General features: G+C 36.4%; 1 protein-coding gene across 1 annotated transcript in view; it reads right to left on the minus strand.

The window, feature by feature from the left end:
- Positions 1–9,004, minus strand: part of LOC115226421 (zinc finger protein 493-like) — a 56,522-nt gene extending 47,518 nt beyond the window's left edge. Inside the window, exons 1-2 of the mRNA XM_036515157.1 lie at positions 8,846–9,004; positions 7,126–7,969 (exon numbers count right to left, since the gene is read on the minus strand). Coding sequence (XP_036371050.1) covers positions 7,126–7,969; positions 8,846–9,004 — 1,003 coding nt within the window. The remainder of the gene's footprint in view (positions 1–7,125; positions 7,970–8,845) is intronic.
- Between the last annotated feature and the right edge of the window lie 14,155 nt (positions 9,005–23,159).

Raw genomic sequence — 23,159 nt, forward strand, 5'->3', positions numbered from 1 at the left:
ATATATATATGTATGTATATATATATATAATTGAGTATATATATATATATATATGTATGTATATATATATATTCTATATGTAAGGTATATATATATATATATATATATGTTGTATATATATATATATATTATAGTATGTATATATATATATATCTATTATGTATGTATAAAATATATATATATGTGTATGTATCTATATATCTGTGTATTGTATATAATATATATCATATATATATATAATAGATGTATATATATGTATTTATATGTATATATATATATAGTATATATATATATGTCTATATATAGATATGTATATATATATATATGTATATATATATATATTTATCTATATATATCTGTAATTTAATAAGGGTGAGAGAATAAGATACTAATTAATAGATATCTATTCAACACCAAGTGGCCCTAGTGCTCGCGAAACTGGATTATTATAATATTTTTATAATATATTATATATTTTTACAAATAAATATAAGAGAGTGGCACTATATGGCTCACTCTAGCACCGTTAATCAAAAGTTTCAACACAAAAAATTACTGTTTCCCATGAAGTCAGTACGATTGTTAGCTAACCCGGACAGGGCAAATAAAAAATAACAAAAATACAGATTATTGGGACAATTGTTTCGCTATTAATGAATTAAATGTAATTTTACTTACAAAAAAATCCACTTTGAGCTCGTCAGCCAACAACATCTGGATGAAATCCACTCAATCACACGCCAGTTTTACCATAACGATAAATACGCGTGTGGTTCAATTGATACATCCTGTTAGCTGGGGAATTTGAATTATAACGTCGGATGTAATCAATGAACCACACGCGTATTATCGTTATGTAAAATCTGGCGTGTGATTGAGTGGATTTCATCCAGATAGTTTTGGCTGACGAGCTACAAGTGGATTTTTTTGTAAGTAAATTACATTTAATTCATTAATAGCGAAACAATTGTGCCCAAAATAATCTGTATTTTTGTGATTTTTTTATTTGCCCTGTCCGTGTGAGATAACATCGTACTGACTTTCATGGGAAAAATGTATTTTGTGTGTTGAAACCTTTTGGTTAACTGGTGCTAGAGTGAGCCATATAGTGACCACTCTCTATATTTATTGTAGAATATAATGTATAGTATATATATGTATTATATATATAGTGTATATATATATATGTATATATATATATATGTATATATATATATGTATATATATATATATTATATATATATATATAATATATATATATATATATATATATTATATATATATGTATATATATATAGATGTATATATGATATATATATATGTATATTATATATATGTATATATATATATATTATATGTATATATATATAATATGTCTATTATATATATATATGTATATATATATACATATATGTATATATATATATAATTATATGATTATATATATATATACATATATTATATATCTTAATTATGGATATATATTATATATGTATATTATATATATATATGTATATAGTATGTATACTATGTAATTATTATGGTATATATATCTTATATATGTAGAATATATATATAATATATATATATATATACATATATATCTATACATACCCTATATAGACAGTTGTGGCCAAAATGTCTGAACGGCATTGTTTCGTCCGAAACAGTCGATATAATTTTTATCAAAGTTGTTTATATTCTATAATTTTCACAGACATAAATACGATATAATTGTTATTGCCTGACTTTGTGTAATTTGAGAGGATAATACAAAAGTTATGATGATTAGTGATTTACTGCAAAACCCATGGCGGCCAAAATGATCAGAACGGTTGCTTTTTACTCAGTGGTTTAGTATATGTAACTGGCAACTCTAATGTTTTTGAATTTGTTACGTGACGGTTCGTTTACTAAACATTAGTAAGAATATTTGCAGTGTATGTAATTTGTTAATATAATGCCACTTACTCCGTTACCAGTTCGTCAGCAGATTATTAAGCTTCGAAGGAGGATAATGTAAGTATTGGATCTATTGCAAAGATTGTTAACAAGTTAAAAAGTGTTGTACACGGTATTCTTAAGGTCTACGATGATTGTGGTTCGTGTGAAGCAGGAAAGTTTACAGGTAGGCCAAGAAAAACGACCAAGAGAGAAGATCATGTATGGTAAAGTTGGTTTTAAAAAGGACAGATTTAAAACTGCTGCTGCTGTTTCTCGGAAAATGAGCATGATTGAAGAAAACTTTATCTCGAAAAAACTGTGCCTCGTCCGTTTAGTTGAACATGACCTACAAGCAAGAGCACCTGAGTGAAGCCACTGATCAGCTCCAGAATAAAAGTGTCGTCTTACCTTTGCAAACCGAACATGTGTTATGATCTCAAGAAAAATGGCAAAACGGTGCATTTCAGTGATGAATCTAAGTTTATGCTATTTGGCTCAGATGGGAAAAGGTACGTTCGTAGAAAGTAGGTGAAAATTGTTGCCTAAATGCCTTAAGACTAGTGTTAAATTCGGTGGAGGAAGTGTCATGGCTTGGGGAATGATATCTGGAGATGGTGTGGTGGGGGCCTTTGTTGCGATTACATGGAAGGAAATGCAGGAGTTTATAAACAACTTGTAAAAGATCATGTCTTGCCTGTGCTGAGAAATTCAACTAAGCGACTACCCATATTCATGCAGGACAATGCCCCATGTCACAAGGCTAATGTGGTCATGAACTTCCTCAAGGCTGAAAAGGTTATTGTTATGGATTGGCCAGCTCAAAGCCCAGATCTCAATCCTATTGAAAATGTGGAATATTCTAGGAGAACGTTCGAAAGCCAAAAATCCTAAAACAACTGGGCAATTATGGAATGCCCTTCAGGAAGAATGGAATAAGATCACCCAGCAAGAAATTGAAAATTTAATTTCCTCATGCAGTCGAAGATGTCAGAGTGTGATTGAAGCTAAAGGGCTTCACACTAAATATTAAATAATTCCAGTATTCTCTGTCATTTTTTATTATTTTGTTATTTTTTCAAGCGTTCTGATCATTTTGGCCGCCATGGGTTTTGCAGTAAATCACTAAATCATCCATAAATTTTGTATTATCCTCTCAAATGACACCAAAATCCTAGATTATAACAATTGATATTGTATTTATTGTCTGTGAAAATTATAGAATATAAAACAACTTTGATAAAAACTTATACCTACTTTTCTGACGAAAACAATGCCGTTCTGAACATTTTGGCCGCGCAACTGTATATGTATGTATAATATATATATATATATATATATATATATATATTATAGATATGTATATGTATATATATATGTATATGTATATAAATATATGTATATATATGGTATATATGTTATATATATATATATATATATATATATATATGTATATATGTATATGTATATACATGTGTAATATATATTATATATGTATGTATGTATGTATGATGATGTACAACGGGCTTTTCTTCAGCTTCTGTCTACCAAATCCACTCACAAGTTCTTGGTAGGCCCGAGGCCATAGTGGAAGACAGGTGCTGAAGGTGGCATGCAGTGGAACTGAACCCAGAACCATGTGGTTGGGAAGCAAGCTTCTTACCACACAGCCAAGTCTGCACCTATATAGGCACATTCGGATTATACGGTAGGAAGCAATATTTTCTAGTTTGCATATTTATTGCTAACGCCTTAATTGTACAGCAGTATCATCACTATTAAATCTCAGAGCGAGATGTAAACAGTAACCGCTCGACAATGTAATGTATAAAAGCCATCTCAATTTGGCTAACCACAAAGTGGGGGAGTTACTGTAGCTTTTTAGCCCCACGAGCAGTTACTGTTTACATCTCGCTCTGAGATTTCATAATGCTTACAGTCAGTTTTTCGAAATCAGTGGCAGACGTCACTAGAAAAACTCTTATATATTTGCAAAGCAGGCCTTGTCGTTCATTGTGACCTGGTGGTTACCGCCTGTTGATAAGAGACAATAATCTCGAAACCGGTCCGGTGCGTATCACTCAGGCTTGCGAGGAAGGGATGGCCTCCCTTGCAAAGCACGCGGAATTCTGTTCTTGATTCGACGGTCATTCGGAATGCTCACAGCAGCCATATTCCTACCACTCTATGTCACGCTGGTGAGACCCATATTGGAATACGGGATTCAAGCCTCTTCTCCTTATCTCCTCAAAGACATACAGCATCTCGAAAGAGTCCATAAGCTGGCTACCCCGCATGGTTCATGGTCTCAAAACTTGTCCTATGAAGAAAGGCTGAGGACGCTCGACTTTATTCTCTTGAAAAACGCCGCCGCGTGGAGATCTCATTCTCGCCCGCAACATCATAAGCGGAAAAGTGAACCTCTCGAAAGAGCTGTTCTTCACTCCTGCTCCAGAGCGTCGGCTGCGGGGGTCATTCCGAAAAGCTCTACCTGCGACGATTTCATCTCAATCGAAGGAGAGGAGCTTTCTCCGTCCGGGTTGCGGATCCCGTGGAACAGCTGCCAGACGAGATGGTGAAGATGCCGACGACCGCTTTGTTCAAGTCTCCCTTGACCTCAAGTGGCCTGAACTCTTTACATGAACACCACCCTGTACTTAACTCCATGTCCCCCTACTTGGCCTTGCTATTTGCTTTTGAGCCAAATTAACTAACTAACTAACTAACTAATACTTCAAGGGCACTGAAAAGGTGTCTAAAGCCAGCTGGAGACGATGATCTCCTGGGGCTAAAAAGCTACAGTAACACCCCCACTTTGTGGTTAGCCATATTGAGGTGTCTTGTATACTTTACAGTATCGTCACTGATCTCTGTATATATATGTATATGTATATATATATATATATTATATATGTGTTAATATATATATGTATATATGAATATATATATATATATATATATATATAATATATAGAATATATATATATATATATATATATATATATGAATATATATATATAGATTATATATTATATATATATATATATATGTATATATATATATATACATATATATATATAATATATGTGAAGGCGCATGGCTCAGGGGTTTAGAGCGTCGAGTTACGATCGTGAGGTTGTGAGTTCGAATCCTGGACCGGGCTGCGTGTTGTGTTCTTGAGCAAGACACTTTATTCCACGTTGCTCCAGTTCACTCAGCTGTAGAAATGAGTTGCGACGTCACGGGTGCCAAGCTGTATTGGCCCCTTTGCCTTTCCCTTGGATAACACTGGTGGCGTGGAGAGGGGAGGCCGGTATGCATGGGCGACTGCTGGTCTTCCATAAAACCACCTTGCCCAGACTTGTGACTAGGAGAGTAACTTTCTAGGTGCAATCCCATGGTCAGTGTCGTGACCGAAGGGGGTCCCAGATCCCCAGTATATATATATGTATGTATATATATATATATGTGTGTGTGTGTGTATTCGTGTGTTTGCATCTGTTTGTCCCCACCACCACCACCTGACAACTGACAGTGTGCTTATGTCTCCATAACTTAGCGGTTCAGCAAATCAGGGCAATAAGATAATTACTAGGCTTACAAAGAATAAGTCCTGGGGGGCGATTTGTTCGACCAAAATCCCCTAAGTTGGTGCTCCAGCATGGCCACAGTCAAATGACTGAAACAAGAAGAATAGGTGAACAATAACCAGTGTGTTTATAGACTTTACCAATTGATTCTTCCCAAATATAACAATATTGATTTCAACACACTCAAAACAAATTCAAAATCTGGAGGAAATTGCTTTTATTAAAACTATTACAGAGGTAAGTTATCTCAACAGTATTTAGTTGAGTTAATATAAAACATAGAGTGTGGGAAGGCTCTTATCACACACTGTTATATTTCTTTTCCAATGTACATACATTTAATTATAGAAGACGGTGTTTGGTTTTAAATTTTCATAGGAAGAAAGAAATTTGACACTAAACCATATTCCTTCATGTGGTAAGCAGTAACTAAAAAAAGGTTGGCAACTTAAAAGTTCAAACAGCTGTAAAAGACAACCTCAGAAAGAGAGCCAATGATGGGTGGCTTGGTTGTTGTCATGGGTAAAGTTCACAAAGCTAAGCCCACCTCACTTCAGGTGGGTACTTAAAATGTTTGTGGTTGTTAAGAAGTTCCACACTGATAGTTACATCATCATCATTGTTCGACCATGGTCGAGACAATGGAATTTACTATGTTACGCCAGACTTCACGGTCCATCATAGCATTACGGAGGTCCTGTTGCTGGATGCCTGTATCCCTGGAGATTACATCAGGGTAGGAGAGTGTGCGACCTCTGGTATTGCGAGTAGATGCTTCCAGAGGAGAGAGTAGAAATTACTTCTTTTTCAGCTCTACACATGTCCAGCAAACTGGACTCTCCTACCCTTCACAAGAGATGATACAGGTGGTAGTTTCCCATATATTTGCATTTTGGTTGGATGGCGCTTCCACGAGAGATTTTGAGCTCTCATAAGGAGGCGAGTGTAGGTTCCATCCAACCGCCTCTCACTTTCATCTGGATACATTTACAATCGCTTAAGTCATGATGTTGAGAGAATGACTTACCACAAATTGGCTTCTGTACCCGTGGCATGTAAAAGGGCCCCATTCGAGTGTGATCGTTACCAATGTCGCTTCACTGGCACACCTGTGTAAAGAGATCTGAGCGAGGTCATTGTCAGTAACTCCTGACTGGCGCCCGTGCCGCTGGCACATAAAGGCACACACTACACTCTCGGAGTGGTTGGCATTAGGAAGGGGACCCAGCTGTAGAAACCGTGCTAGATCAGATTGGAGGTTGGTGCAGCCATCTGGTTCGCCAGCCCTCAGTCAAAATCGTCCAACCCAATTAGCATGGAAAGCGGACATTAAACAATGATGATGATGATGATGATGAGTGATGTGGTTTCTATCCTGTATGAACACATTTGTGGACTCTTAAATTACTAAGTTGAGAAGATGATTTGCTACAAATATCACATTTATATGGTTTCTCTCCTGTATGAGTACGTTTATGTATTGTTAAGTTACTACTAAAAGAGAATGATTTACCACAGATATTGCACTATGGTTTCTCTCCTGTATGAATACGTTTATGTATTGTTAAGTTACTACTAAAAGAGAATGATTTACCACAGATATTGCACTGATATGGCTTCTCTCCTGTGTGAATACGCCTGTGTGTCATCAAATTATTACTTTGAGAGAATGATTTACCACAAATATCACACTGGTATGGCTTCTTTTCTGTGTGAATATACTTGTGTATTATTAACTTACTACTGTCAGAGAATGACTTCTTACAAACATCACACTTAAATGGCTTCTCTCCTGTATGAGTACGCCAATGAGTAGTCAACCTGTCATTCCGAGAGAAAGATTTATTGCAGATATCACATTGGTATGGCTTCTCTCCTGTATGAATACGTTTGTGATAATTCAAAACACTGCTTTGAGAGAACGATTTACCACAGATATTACAGCGATATGGCTTCTCTCCTGTATGAATACGTTTGTGCTTAGTTAAGTTAATATTTTGAGGAAATGATATACCACAAATATCACAAATGTATGGCCTCTCTCCTGTATGAATACGCTTATGTACTTTTAAGGCACCATTTTGACAGAATGATTTACCACAGATATCGCAGTTATATGGCCTCTCTCCTGAATGAATACGCTTATGTGCTTTTAAGGCATTACTTTTATGGAATGATTTACCACAGACATCACAGTGAAAAGGTTTCTCTCCTGTATGAATACGTTTGTGTGCTCGTAAGTTAGAACCTACAGTGAATGTTTTACCACAGATGTTGCACTGATATGGCTTTTCTCCAGTATGTAAAGACTTGTGTGCAGTGAAGTATTCAAGTCGAGAGAATGATTTACTACAGATATCACACTGATATGGCTTCTCTCCTGTATGAATACGTTTGTGAAAAGTTAATCTAGTATTTCGGGTGAAAGATTTACCACAAATTCCACACTGATATGGTTTCTCTCCTGTATGAATACGTTTGTGTTCAGTTAGAGCAGAAGTATGAGTGAATGATTTACCACAGATATCACAGCGATATGGCTTCTCTCCAGTATGAACACGTTGGTGAGATGCTAGACTACCATGTACTGAGAATGATTTACCACAGATAACACATTGATATGGCTTCTCTCCTGTATGAATACGCTTGTGAATATATAAAGCACTCCCTCCAAAGAATGATTTACCACAAACATCACAGTGATATGGCTTTTCTCCTGTATGAGTACGTTTGTGTCTAGTCAGGTGTCCATTCTGAGGGAATGATTTGCCACAGATATCACAGTGATATGGTTTCTCTCCTGTGTGAATACGTTTGTGTTTAGTTAGGTATCCATTCTGAGAGAATGATTTGCCACAGATATCACAGTGATATTGTTTCTCTCCTGTGTGAGTACGTTTGTGTCTAGTCAGGTGTCCATTCTGAGAGAATGATTTACCACAGATATCACAGTGATATTGTTTCTCTCCTGTGTGAATACGTTTGTGTTTAGTTAGGTATCCATTCTGAGAGAATGATTTGCCACAGATATCACAGTGATATTGTTTCTCTCCTGTGTGAATACGTTTGTGTTTAGTTAACTGCTCACTTTCAAAGAATGATTTACCACAGATATCACAGTGATATTGTTTCTCTCTTGTGTGAGTACGTTTGTGTCTAGTCAGGTGTCCATTCTGAGAGAATGATTTACCACAGATATCACAGGGATATGGTTTCTCTCCTGTGTGAATACGTTTGTGTTTAGTTAGGTATCCATTCTGAGAGAATGATTTGCCACAGATATCACATCCATATGGCTTCTCTCCTGTATGTACACGCTGGTGGTCTGTTAAGTGATCATTTCGATAGAATGATTTCCCACAGATATCACATCCATATTGTTTCTTCCCTGTATGAATACGCTTGTGTTTAAACTGGTTACCTTTCTGGGAGAATGACTTTTCACACGATGGTTTTCCTTTATCTTTAGGCATGTCTTCAAGAAAAAATCAATTTAAGTTTGTGATGTTTTGCAATACTTTTCCTTCTCAAATCAAAATATTTCTATATTTCTATATATTCTTGTTGATTCTATTTCTATTGTTTATTCTTTACAACTTTTTCTGCTGCTGCATTTCTGTTTCAATGTTACCTTTATCTACAATCTCTATGAAATTTATCCAAGTTTAATTAGAGCACACAAACTCACTTTGTATACACTCCAGATACGGCAGAAGTTTGTTGATAATCTCAGTTCAGAGCAAAATGTCTTTGGAATTTTACAATGAATTCATAGAAACAGTGGTAGCTGTCTCTTCCCATATAACATTTACATTCAGTCTTTAAAAAAGATAGAATGGTTTTGAAGGTTCCTCTTCTGTTATGCCAATGTCATCTGTTATTCTGAAAATAAGAAGAACACAGATTAATTAAAATACAGAGGCAATTGAAAATCAGAGATTTAATAGTGGAAAAGTTATTCCATTCTATTTCTATAGAGATTAATTGCAGGAGAACAAATATTACTTAACGACTGAACATTTTAATTTACTAAAAATCTACATAACAGAAGCATACACATTTGTAAACTAGAGATACACCTTCACATTGTGTTAACATTATAATATATATATATATTTTTTTTTTTTTTTTGCTCGGGTCGAAACCAAATTAAAATAGGGTGACTGAAGTGTAATACAAAATATTTCTCAAACTAAATCAAAAACAAAAAAAACGCACGGCAACGATTGACGGTCACCAAAATAGGTTTCGTAGCCAGAAACAGCAGCCAAATCACGCTCAAATCAGCCAAGTTTCATGATAAAGGGTACGACAGACACAAAGAATCGATTTCGTCAAAACAAATGGGATTCCTTCGATATATAACTCGACAAAATCAAAGCACTTCACTTCGGATATTTCCGTGGAAGCAAATGACAGTCCGATCTGTTTCTGCTTGGAAATTTGCGGAATTACATCCACCCATGAAACAGATAAGAACCAAATATGCGTGGCTTTTTTTTTCTTCAAGTTTAAAACGAGACATTGCTGGCATAATTTCGTTATATCTAAACTCCACAACCCACGGAAACACCCGAAGTGAAAGGTTTGGTTTTGTCGAGTATATCGAAAGAATGCCAACAATGACTAAAGATGAAATATTTTCATTGTTGAATACTTACGGAAATGTTTTATAAAGGACAGTGTTGTTATAACTGCGTGTGTGTGTGTATGGTAGTTGTGAATAGAATTGCTGAAAAATGTATTATAAAAGCGTGTGCAGTGGACGAGAAATGCTTAATTACTGTGCATGGTGCTTGATTAAAAGGAATTCATTAAGGAGGCAAAAATTGGGAAGTGAAGAAATAAACGGAAGCAATCTTAGTGCGCATGCGTATGTTGTATGGCAGTGCGATAGAAGCTGACCCCTATTTGAGCCCCTTTTCCTCTCAGTGCTATTGAAACGACGTCAGATATATTTTGCTATCTTAACGCTGCGAGCTGGCAGAATCGTTAGCTGCATGAGGTTTTTATCATTTACCTTGGGTGAGATGCAATTAAAGGTGTGATTAATATAATTTTAACGTCTCTATTTGTTATATTGGGGACTTTTAATATATGAACGGTGTCGTTCAAACGCGGTGAATAAAGGAATAATTATCAACAGCTTCTACACGTGCTTCTAATTAAGACGAATCTAATCTAATTATATCAGATGTAGTAATACCTCGTGTTCAGGTGAACGTTGATCTCTATGAATAACACGAAGCGACTTACATGATTTGTGATTTAACATTTCTCTTGATCACAGCTTTAGTTGGTTGATCCCTATTTTACAGGAAAGGGGGGAAAAAGCTTTCAATCGAGGAACTTTGCTCGCCCTTCTTCATATTTCATTTGGACCTTAGATCGAAAGCACGAATTGTTTGTATGCCTGTTGTAGCAAATATTGTGCGCATTTCTACTATCCATGGTGGGTAAAACAAACTGGATTTCAAGAAAGGATCCTGGTGAACAACAAGTATTCTAATGGTAAGTCTGAAAATATATCTACATAGCATTTGTTGCACACTTGTTAACGGAGGTGTGTGATATCTAAGACAAGAAACTGAACCATAGGAGGGTAGTCTATATCTACAGACATTTGTCAGCTTTTTAGACAAGACCTCCCTCACAACGGGTTTCCTTTTGGTAAACGATATTTCCCCTTTCGACACCCGATTTGTGTAATTTTCTTTTGAGTCCTTTAATCGTTTAATAATGTATATTTTGTCAGTAAATTTAGGGCATAACTACAGAAATGCGGGATCCTTTCTGTTTGGGGAGTTACCAAAATTGAAATTGCAAAAATGTTTATATCATTGTTCTGTGACCCTAACCACATCTTTTCAGGGAGTTCTCAAAAATGAAGCCCCCCAACATCAAAATATTATTTCCTGCCTAACCTGAACTCATCACATATAAATTTATATAGGTAGATAGATATAGATATGTATATATGTGCGTGCGTGAGAGTAATGTTACACAATGTTAAAGAGTAGTTGTAGTTTACAAATTTTTACATTTCACCCAATGTATATGATGTCATTTGTTAATAATAAAGAAATGTTGTAACATTTCTCTTTTGATCTTTCCTCTTTTCTAATTCTGTTTCTTTATTATTTCAGATTACGGATGACATTGGCATCAAAGAAATTTTCTTTTATAATGAATACATCTTCAACATTTTTCATCTTTTAAAGTCTTGAGGAAAAGTTTACACAGAACGCATCGAAGCCTATTTCTATAAATCTTTGTTAGAAATTCTATGAAATGTTTGCTCTGAACTGAGATTAATAGCAACATTTTCTATTTCATTAGCTGATGCTTTGCATTCTCGTTACTCTTTGATGACTTTCTAAATTTGTAGCATCTTTAGATATCTGAAGTTTGCATTGAAAATATTTGTAAGGAATAAACTATAAAAAGAAGGATAAAGATAGGGGTAAAACTTTAATGTGGTGAGAAAGGCCAAGGATTGTTTCTATTTTGATTCCTCATAGAAATGCTGCAAAATATGCGAAAATCATTGTATCGTTGTGATATCTGTGGTAAATCAACCACTGGAAGTTTTGCATTAGATAGACACAAGCGTACTCACACAGGAGAAAAACCGTTCCAGTGTGATATCTGTGGTAAATCATTCTGTCAAAATAGTGTGTTAACTACTCACAAACGTATTCGTACAGGGGAGAAGCAAGTTCACTGTGATATCTGTGGTAAATCATTCTCTAACGTAAGTGCCTTAATTGTACACAAACGTGTTCATACAGGTGAGACACCATATCACTGTAATATCTGTGGTGAATCATTCTCTGAAAGCAGTTGCTTAGCTAAACACCGATGTTTTTATACCAGGGAGCAGCTATTTCACTGTGATACCTGTGGCAAATCATTCTCTAGCAGCAATTACCTAACTAGCCACAGACATATTCATACAGGAGAGAAGCTATTTTATTGTGATGTCTGTGGTAAATCATTCCCTGTAAACAGTAGCCTAACTACACACAAACGCATTCACACAGGGGAAAAACCATTTCACTGTGATATCTGTGGTAAATCTTTCTCTGTAAGCAGTAGTTTAGTTGGACACAAACGAACTCATACAGGAGAAAAGCCGTATCACTGTGATATCTGTGGTAAATCATTCTCTCTAAGCAATCACTTAACTAAACACATACGTATTCATACAGGTGAGAAGCCATATGAGTGTGATGTCTGTGGGAAATCATTCTCTGAAAAGAACAGTTTAACTAAACACATACGTATTCATACAGGTGAGAAACCATATGAGTGTGATGTCTGTGGGAAATCATACTCTGATAGAAGTGCCTTAATTAGTCACAAACGTAATCACACAGGAGATAAGCCATTTCCTTGTGATATCTGTGGTAAATCATTCCCTACAAACAGTCGCTTAAATAGACACAGACGTATTCACACTGGAGAGAAACCATTTCACTGTGATATCTGTGGTAAATCATTCTCTGAAAACTGTCAATTAACTGCTCACAAACGTATTCATACAGGAGAGTGGCCATTTTGCTGTGATATCTGTGGTAAATCATTCTCTCAAAATTGTCGATTGACTTCTCACAAACGTATTCATACAGGGGTGACACCATATCACTGTGATATCTGTGGTAAATCATTCTCTCTAAACTTCCAATTAACTGTTCACAAACGTATTCATACAGGTGAGAGGCCATTTGCTGTGATATCTGTGGTAATCATACTCTGACGGAAGTAAGTAACTTAATTGTACACAAACGTATTCACACAGGAGAGAAACCATATCACTGTGACATCTGTGGTAAATCATTCTCTCAAAACTGTCAATTAACTTCTCATAAACGTATTCATACAGGAGAGAAACCATATCACTGTGATATTTGTGGTAAATCCATCTCTCATAGCAGTGACTTAACTAAACACAAACGTGTTCATACAGGAGAGAAGCCATATCACTGTGTTATCTGTGGTAAATCGTTCTCTCAAAATTATCAATTAACTTCTCACAAACGTATTCATACAGGATAGAGGCCTTTAAGGTGTGATTTCTGTGGTAAATCATTCTCTGAGAAACGTTACTTAACTGCACGTATCTATCCATACAAGAATTTGACTGTATTATTTATGAAATGTCTTTGCAGCACACAGCAACAGACGTTTTAAAAGCCTTTGTCCTTGTGGGCATTGTCAGTAAATGATGAACCCTTGGTAACATTCATAATCATCAGGGTTCCTTTTTGAGGTATTGTTAATGATGCCAACCCTTTTTTTGTAAGCACTTACCAAGGATAAACGTAGTTTTGCTGGGCACAGTATTTGTTAGAATTCTGTGTAGAAAATAATTTGTATAACCATAAATATTCCCACTTTAGGAACCACTAGATTAGACAATTGTGAGGAGTGGAAACAGTGATGTGCAGATAAATATAGTTGTGTGTGTAGCAGAATATAGCACACACGAGAGGCCCATTGATATTAAAGCTGAAATCTAAAAGAGGAGAAACGTGTGAGGCAGTGCAGCATCATGAGAGCAGACGGTGGAGAAATCCAGGTGAACATCTTTTAGAGTAACTGGGTTTTTAGGAAGACACAATTTCTTGCATTCTGAAAATATATACTCCATGAAGAAGATTGTGAAATCGTGTGGAGTTGACGTGGTTAAATAAATATGTATTCAACACTGAAACTTGCTGACTTGGTTTTTATATGTACCTAAATATGTATGTTTGATTGCTTCTCGTTTATTAATTGCATCCAAGGTCTTTGATCTTTGTTTGCTTGTTTATTTCAGCTTGCTTCTTATTCCTCTGGTCAATTTGCTTCTGATGAAGCAATTAGATGAACAAAGCTGCTCTTTGTGTTTCTCTAGGCTGTGGGTTCGTTTAGTTATCTCAGATAAAAAGTTGAATATATCGTTAGAGCACATCCAACCCTACGCTTAATAAATGTTTCTGGTTTTGTGTCGAGATATTGAAAAGCTGTGGCCCTGGAAACCCTAAACCGTTGCAGTATGGATTCTTACCCAAGATGGAAAGTAGGTGCTTGGTACGATGCAATGGCATTCAGTCCAGGGGTTACTATAGTTTCATTACCAAATTTAGGGGTGGATCTTAAAAACTGTATATATCTATATACACGGGCTTCTTACAGTTTCCATCATCCAAATCCACTCACAAGGCTTTGGCTGGCCCGAGGCTATAGTAGAAGAAACTTACCGAAGGTGCCAAGCAGTGGAACTGAACTGGGGAACTATGCGATTGATAAGCAAGCTACTTACCACACAATTTTGTATTTAAATGCTTCAAATTGTGTAGATTACAATTATATAGGAATTTGTTGGGGCTAAACACTACCTGGAGTAGGGGTGGGCAATTCACAGAGTTTGTGAAAACGTATGAGGAAATAAAGATGTGTGAATTTGCCGAAACTCCTGTCCCCTCATCCTGAAAATGTTTCTCGCAAGTGGTAGAAATAGACCGGATGGTCTTGTCATCTGTGCCTGGGTTAGAGGTAAGGTGCCTCATTTGGGATGCCACACTCTCCTTTGCTCCTTCTCACATCCTGGATGCTGCAGTATAATGGCGGGGTCTCTGCTTCCGTAGCAGAATGGAAGAAAACCCTGAGGTATCGGGACCTGACAGTGAACTATCTCTTCTACCTTGTGGTGTTTGAGACATTCAGAGGGACTAGGCCATTATCTATGAAGTTCTTGTCAACATTGGCATGTGATGCCCGTGTGGGTGCATGGTTTTTCTTAACACCTTAGCCTCGCTGTCACTTGTAGTAATACTGTGAGGATGCTGGATTGCTTCAGTAGGTTCTATCAAACCTTTTGGCATGCAACCATCGGCTGTGATAAAGGAAATACCTCCTGATATGCTGCAAATCCCTTATTTTGGTTTGGAAAAGTGGGAGGACACTCCCATCTTGGAATCATTGGAAATTTATTTTCTTCCTTGAATGAATTCCTGTGACCTAATATGCTACAAAACCTGTTTGGGGTCCGACCGAAAACGGGATGGAGTGAGCTAGAAGCCTTAGAATGTTCGCCCCCCCACCACCATTGATCTCTTTATCTACAAAGTTTTCAGTAAGGAAAAAAATTGGATTCTTTTGCAGGGAATCAAGTACCCTGACCTCCCAATATGCTGCAAATCCCTTATTGTGGTTAACAAAAAATGGGGGCGTTCCCCACTTTTTTCATGCAGGTGAAAAAATCAGTGTCCAATTTTATGGACAACAAAAAGAGTTTTTGTAGCATATTAGGTCACAGGAATTCATTCAAGAAAATAAAAACGCGAAAATATCAAATGATTCCGAAATGGGAAGGGGTGACCCTACCTTCTTGTTTTCCAAACCAATATAAGGGACGTGAAGCATCTTATTAGGTCAGGGTACTTGATTCACCCCAAGAATCCAAGTTTTGTTTTTTTTTCTCTTAGTGAAATTATGCGGTTGTTAATATTGGAATTTAATGGAAAAAGCAGGCTCTTCATCCAGCTCCCCTCTCTACCTCCCCTTATTCTCCTCACCATTCCCATCACAACCTGCATCGCCTCCTGCACCCCACCCGACTCTCACTTTGTGCAGCTTCTATTTTATAATTTCATGCATGCGTGAAAATTAATAGAAGAAAACACTTTCATTTCATTTCTTGTTACGGGTCAGGGGAGGAGGTGGGTTTTATTTTTGTTTTTGTTTTGTATATTTTGAAAAATTAGAATTTACAGTTTTTTTTCAGAATCGTAATCTCCTTATTTTTCTAAATATTTCATCAGAAATATTTTGTTTTTAGTTGAAAATTTAAGAAATTGCGTGGGGAGATAAAAAAACTTTTTTATGCGGATTTGGAATCTCCGCACTCGATATCGTGGGTTGCTGTAAAAACAAAACAAAAAAAACATCGGAAAGAGGGTGCGGTCCATTGTCTTTCCCCCCGCCGTAAACGGAACCCTTCCCCCTTTATTTCAGGGAAAAGTGAAAAAGCGAACGAAAGGGATATGGGACTGAAATTTTGATGTTGGGATTGTTGAAAAATTCTTTTCCAGAATCGAAATTTTCATAGACTAAAAACATGGGATCTTTTCAATTCTGAAGCCAGTTTTTTCAAATTTTTCCTACTGAACCAAACATTTGAAACTTCGTATCCTGGTAGAATGTGTCAAAAGTAAACTTAATTGTAAACCAGAATGAAAACGGAATTGAACTTCTAAGTTTAACGTTGTTTAATAATTAGAATTTTAACCAATGATATTCCGTCATTCGGCTTTATTTTATTTACTCCGTATTAAACACTTAAATTAAATGTAAACAAAGATTTCGTTTCTAAGCTAATGCGTTTCATTTCACTTATTGTATTTATTTGTGCAAAAGGCAAGAAATTTAATATTAAAAAAGCAAAGAGCTGGCAGAAAAGAAACGTTAGCACGCCGGGCGAAATGCGTAGCCGTATTTCGTCTGTCGTTACGTTCTGAGTTCAAATTCCGCCGAGGTCGATTTTGCCTTTCATCACACACACACACACACACACCACACGCGCGCGCATACAGACACACACACACACACACACGCTCGCACACGCATATATATAATTATACATACATTACACGCACGCACACACACACACATATATATATATATATGTGTATATATATATATATATATATCATAAGTTTAATTATATAAGGCTCACACATTTTAGATATTTAATACATCCGCACGAATATGTGTGTTTATTTATTTCATAAATATTTACATACATATATGAACATACATATATACAGATAAATAGATAGATAGATAGAGAGATAGAGAGAGGGAGAGAGAGAGAGAGAAAAGGACAGACAGACAGAAAAAAAGGACGACGTTTTATTTCAATGAGTTCAAGCAAGATAAATGTAATATAGTAAGAGAGGGGGAGGCAGACAGACTTACAAAGAGAGAGCAGACTCCGTCAAAAGTGCTTTCAACGTCACACTAACAGATCGCAGTAACGTTTTACATATGAAAACAAGCAATCTCATTGCTTAAAATTCGCAGTTTTAATCTACGATTAAAGTCATAAAATAGATTTTTCTCAAATAAACTAGTTCCACTCTATGAGTACACGAAATTTCAAATTATTTAGTTAACTAGAAAGATCTGGGGTCCTGGCCACGATATTGAAAAGATCCAAAACATGGGATTCCGGAAAAAAACAAAAAGGAATTTGAAAGCCGGGAAGCTCCGTTTCGATCTTCGCTATAGTTGAGGGTCGATGGTCGAAAAAGTTTGGCGACCCCTGATAAAGGCGTAGGGACACCACCTGCTGTGTTTCTAATCATATGTCCGTTTAATGAACAAACATACGATTATATGCATTCTAATGCTAAGATGTAATGATGTCAGAAATATTTGGCTGCTTTTTTTAGCAGGTTCAGTGACCATGCGCAGACACTCTTGTTGAGACGTAATTACTATTTAGCTGGATGAGGTTTTTATCATTTACCTTGGGTGAGATGCAATTAAAGGTGTGAATTAATATAATTTTAACGTCTCTATTTGTTATATTGGGGACTTTTAATATATGACACCGGTGTCGTTCAAACGCGGGAATAATTATCAACAGCTTCTACACGTGCTTCTAATTAAGACGAATCTAATTATATCAGATGTAGTAATACCTCGTGTTCAGGTGAACGTTGATCTCTATGAATAACACGAAGCGACTTACCTGATTTGTGATTTAATATTTCTCTTGATCACAGCTTTAGTTGGTTGATCCCTATTTTACAGGAAAGGGGGAAAAAGCTTTCAATCGAGGAACTTTGCTCGCCCTTCTTCATATTTCATTTGGACCTTAGATCGAAAGCACGAATTGTTTGTATGCGTGTTGTAGCAAATATTGTGCGCATTTCTACTATCCATGGTGGGAAAAACAAACTGGATTTCAAGAAAGGATCCTGGTGAACAACAAGTATTCTAATGGTAAGTCTGAAAATATATCTACATAGCATTTGTTGCACACTTGTTAACGGAGGTCTGTGATATCTAAGACAAGAAACTGAACCATAGGAGGGTAGTCTATATCTACAGACATTTGTCAGCTTTTTAAGTATTCCTGAAGACAAGCAGGAAGACCTCCCTCACAACGGGTTTCCTTTTGGTAAACGATATTTCCCCTTTCGACACCCGATTTGTGTAATTTTCTTTTGAGTCCTTTAATCGTTTAATAATGTATATTTTGTCAGTAAATTTAGGGCATAACTACAAAAATGCGGGATCCTTTCTGTTTGGGGAGTTACCAAAATTGAAATTGCAAAAATGTTTATATCATTGTTCTGTGACCCTAACCACATCTTTTCAGGGAGTTCTCAAAAATGAAGCCCCCCAAACATCAAAATATTATTTCCTGCCTAACCTGAACTCATCACATATAAATTTATATAGGTAGATAGATATAGATATGTATATATGTGCGTGCATGAGTAATGTTACACAATGTTAAAGAGTAGTTGTAGTTTACAAATTTTTACATTTCACCCAATGTTATATGATGTCATTTGTTAATTAATAAAGAAATGTTGTAACATTTCTCTTTTGATCTTTCCTCTCTATCTAATTCTGTTTCTTTATTATTTCAGATTTACGGATGACATTGGCATCAAAGAAATTTTCTTTTATAATGAATACATCTTCAACATTTTTCATCTTTTAAAGTCTTGAGGAAAAGTTTACACAGAACGCATCGAAGCCTATTTCTATAAATCTTTGTTAGAAATTCTATGAAATGTTTGCTCTGAACTGAGATTAATAGCAACATTTTTCTATTTCATTAGCTGATGCTTTGCATTCTCGTTACTCTTTGATGACTTTCTAAATTTGTAGCATCTTTAGATATCTGAAGTTTGCATTGAAAATATTTGTAAGGAATAAACTATAAAAAGAAGGATAAAGATAGGGGTAAAACTTTAATGTGGTGAGAAAGGCCAAGGATTGTTTCTATTTTGATTCTCATAGAAATGCTGCAAAATATGCGAAAATCATTGTATCGTTGTGATATCTGTGGTAAGTCAACCACTAGAAGTGCTGCCTTAGATAGACACAAGCGTACTCACACAGGAGAAAAACCGTTCCAGTGTGATATCTGTGGTAAATCATTCTGTCAAAATAGTGTTTAACTACTCACAAACGTATTCATACAGGGGAGAAGCAAGTTCACTGTGATATCTGTGGTAAATCATTCTCTAACGGAAGTGCCTTAATTGTACACAAACGTGTTCATACAGGTGAGACACCATATCACTGTAATATCTGTGGTGAATCATTCTCTGAAAGCAGTTGCTTAGCTAAACACCGATGTTTTTATACCAGGGAGCAGCTATTTCACTGTGATACCTGTGGCAAATCATTCTCTAGCAGCAATTACCTAACTAGCCACAGACATATTCATACAGGAGAGAAGCTATTTATTGTGATGTCTGTGGTAAATCATTCTCTGAAAACAGTAACCTAACTACGCACAAACGCATTCACACAGGGAAAAACCATTTCACTGTGATATCTGTGGTAAATCTTTCTCTGTAAGCAGTAGTTTAGTTGGACACAAACGAAGTCATACAGGAGAAAAGCCGTATCACTGTGATATCTGTGGTAAATCATTCTCTCTAAGCGATCACTTAACTAGACACATACGTATTCATACAGGTGAGAAGCCATATGAGTGTGATGTCTGTGGGAAATCATACTCTGATAGAATGCCTAATGAATCACAAACGTAATCACACAGGAGATAAGCCATTTCCTTGTGATATCTGTGGTAAATCATTCCCTACAAACAGTCGCTTAAATAGACACAGACGTATTCACACTGGAGAGAAAGCATTTCACTGTGATATCTGTGGTAAATCATTCTCTGAAAACTGTCAATTAACTGCTCACAAACGTATTCATACAGGAGAGTGGCCATTTTGCTGTGATATCTGTGGTAAATCATTCTCTCAAAATTGTCGATTGACTTCTCACAAACGTATTCATACAGGGGTGACACCATATCACTGTGATATCTGTGGTAAATCATTCTCTCTAAACTTTCAATTAACTGTTCACAAACGTATTCATACAGGTGAGAGGCCATTTTGCTGTGATATCTGTGGTAAATCATACTCTGACGGAAGTAACTTAATTGTACACAAACGTATTCACACAGGAGAGAAACCATATCACTGTGACATCTGTGGTAAATCATTCTCTCAAAACTGTCAATTAACTTCTCATAAACGTATTCATACAGGAGAGAAACCGTATCACTGTGATATCTGTGGTAAATCATTCTCTCTAAGCAATCACTTAACTAAACACATACGTATTCATACAGGTGAGTAGCCATATGAGTGTGATGTCTGTGGGAAATCATACTCTGATAGAAGTGCCTTAATGAATCACAAACGTAATCACACAGGAGATAAGCCATTTCCTTGTGATATCTGTGGTAAATCATTCTCTGACGGAAGTAACTTAAATGTACACAAACGTATTCACACAGGAGAGAAACCATATCAATGTGATGTCTGTGGTAAATCATTTTCTCGAAGTGATAGTTTAACATCTCACAAACGTGTTCATAGAGGAGAGAAAACATATCACTGTGATATTTGTGGTAAATCCATCTCTCATAGCGGTGACTTAACTAAACACAAACGTGTTCATACAGGAGAGAAGCCATATCACTGTGTTATCTGTGGTAAATCATTCTCTCAAAATTATCAATTAACTTCTCACAAACGTATTCATACAGGATAGAGGCCTTTAAGGTGTGATTTCTGTGGTAAATCATTCTCTGAGAAACGTTACTTAACTGCACATGTATCTATCCATACAAGAATTTGACTGTATTATTTATGAAATGTCTTTGCAGCACACAGCAACAGACGTTTTAAAAGCCTTTCTCCTTGTGGGCATTGTCAGTAAATGATGAACCCTTGGTAACATTCATAATCATCAGGGTTCCTTTTTGAGGTATTGTTAATGATGCCAACCCTTTTTGTAAGCACTTACCAAGGATAAACGTAGTTTTGCTGGGCACAGGTATTTGTTAGAATTCTGTGTAGAAAATAATTTGTATAACCATAAATATTCCCACTTTAGGAACCACTAGATTAGACAATTGTGAGGAGTGGAAACAGTGATGTGCAGATAAATATAGTTGTGTGTGTAGCAGAATGTAGCACACACGAGAGGCCCATTGATATTAAAGCTGAAATCTAAAAGAGGAGAAACGTGTGAGGCAGTGCAGCATCATGAGAGCAGACGGTGGAGAAATCCAGGTGAACATCTTTTAGAGTAACTGGGTTTTTAGGAAGACACAATTTCTTGCATTCTGAAAATATATACTCCATGAAGAAGATTGTGAAATCCTATGGAGGTGACGTGGTTAAATAAATATGTATTCAACACTGAAACTTGCTGACTTGGTTTTTATATGTACCTAAATATGTATGTTTGATTGCTTCTCGTTTATTAATTGCATCCAAGGTCTTTGATCTTTGTTTGCTTGTTTATTTCAGCTTGCTTCTTATTCCTCTGTGTCAATTTGCTTCTGATGAAGCAATTAGATGAACCAAGCTGCTCTTCTTCGTGTTTCTCTGGGCTGTGGGTTCGTTTAGTATCTCAGATAAATAGTTGAATACATCGTTAGAGCACATCCAACACTACGCTTAATAAATCTTTCTGGTTTTGTGTCGAGATATTGAAAAGCTGTGGGCCCTGGAAACCCTCAACCGTTGCAGTATTGGATTCTTACCCAAGATGGAAAGTAGGTGTTTGGTACGATGCAATGGCATTCAGTCCAGGTGTTACTATAGGTTTCATTACCAAATTTAGGGGTAGACCTTAAAAACTGTATATATCTATATACAACGGGCTTCTTACAGTTTCCATCATCCAAATCCACTCACAAGGCTTTGGCTGGCCCGAGGCTATAGTAGAAGAAACTTACCCAAGGTGCCAAGCAGTGGAACTGAACTGGGGAACTATGCGATTGATAAGCAAGCTACTTACCACACAATTTTGTATTTAAATGCTTCAAATTGTGTAGATTACAATTATATAGGAATTTGTTGGGGCTAAACACTACCTGGAGTAGGGGTGGGCAATTCACAGAGTTTGTGAAAACGTATGAGGAAATAAAGATGTGTGAATTTGCCGAAACTCCTGTCCCCTCATCCTGAAAATGTTTCTCGCAAGTGGTAGAAATAGACCGGATGGTCTTGTCATCTGTGCCTTGGTTAGAGGTAAGGTGCCTCATTTGGGATGCCACACTCTCCTTTGCTCCTTCTCACATCCTGGATGCTGCAGTATAATGGTGGGGGTCTCTGCTTCCGTAGCAGAATGGAAGAAAACCCTGAGGTATCGGGACCTGACAGTGAACTATCTCTTCTACCTTGTGGTGTTTGAGACATTCAGAGGGACTAGGCCATTATCCATGAAGTTCTTGTCAACATTGGCATGTGATGCCCGTGTGAGTGCATGGTTTTTCTTAACACCTTAGCCTCGCTGTCACCTGTAGTAATACTGTGAGGATGCTGGATTGCTTCAGTAGGTTCTATCAAACCTTGTGGC

The sequence above is a fragment of the Octopus sinensis genome, linkage group LG30 (assembly GCF_006345805.1).
Source record: "Octopus sinensis linkage group LG30, ASM634580v1, whole genome shotgun sequence".
Lineage (NCBI taxonomy): Eukaryota > Metazoa > Mollusca > Cephalopoda > Octopoda > Octopodidae > Octopus > Octopus sinensis.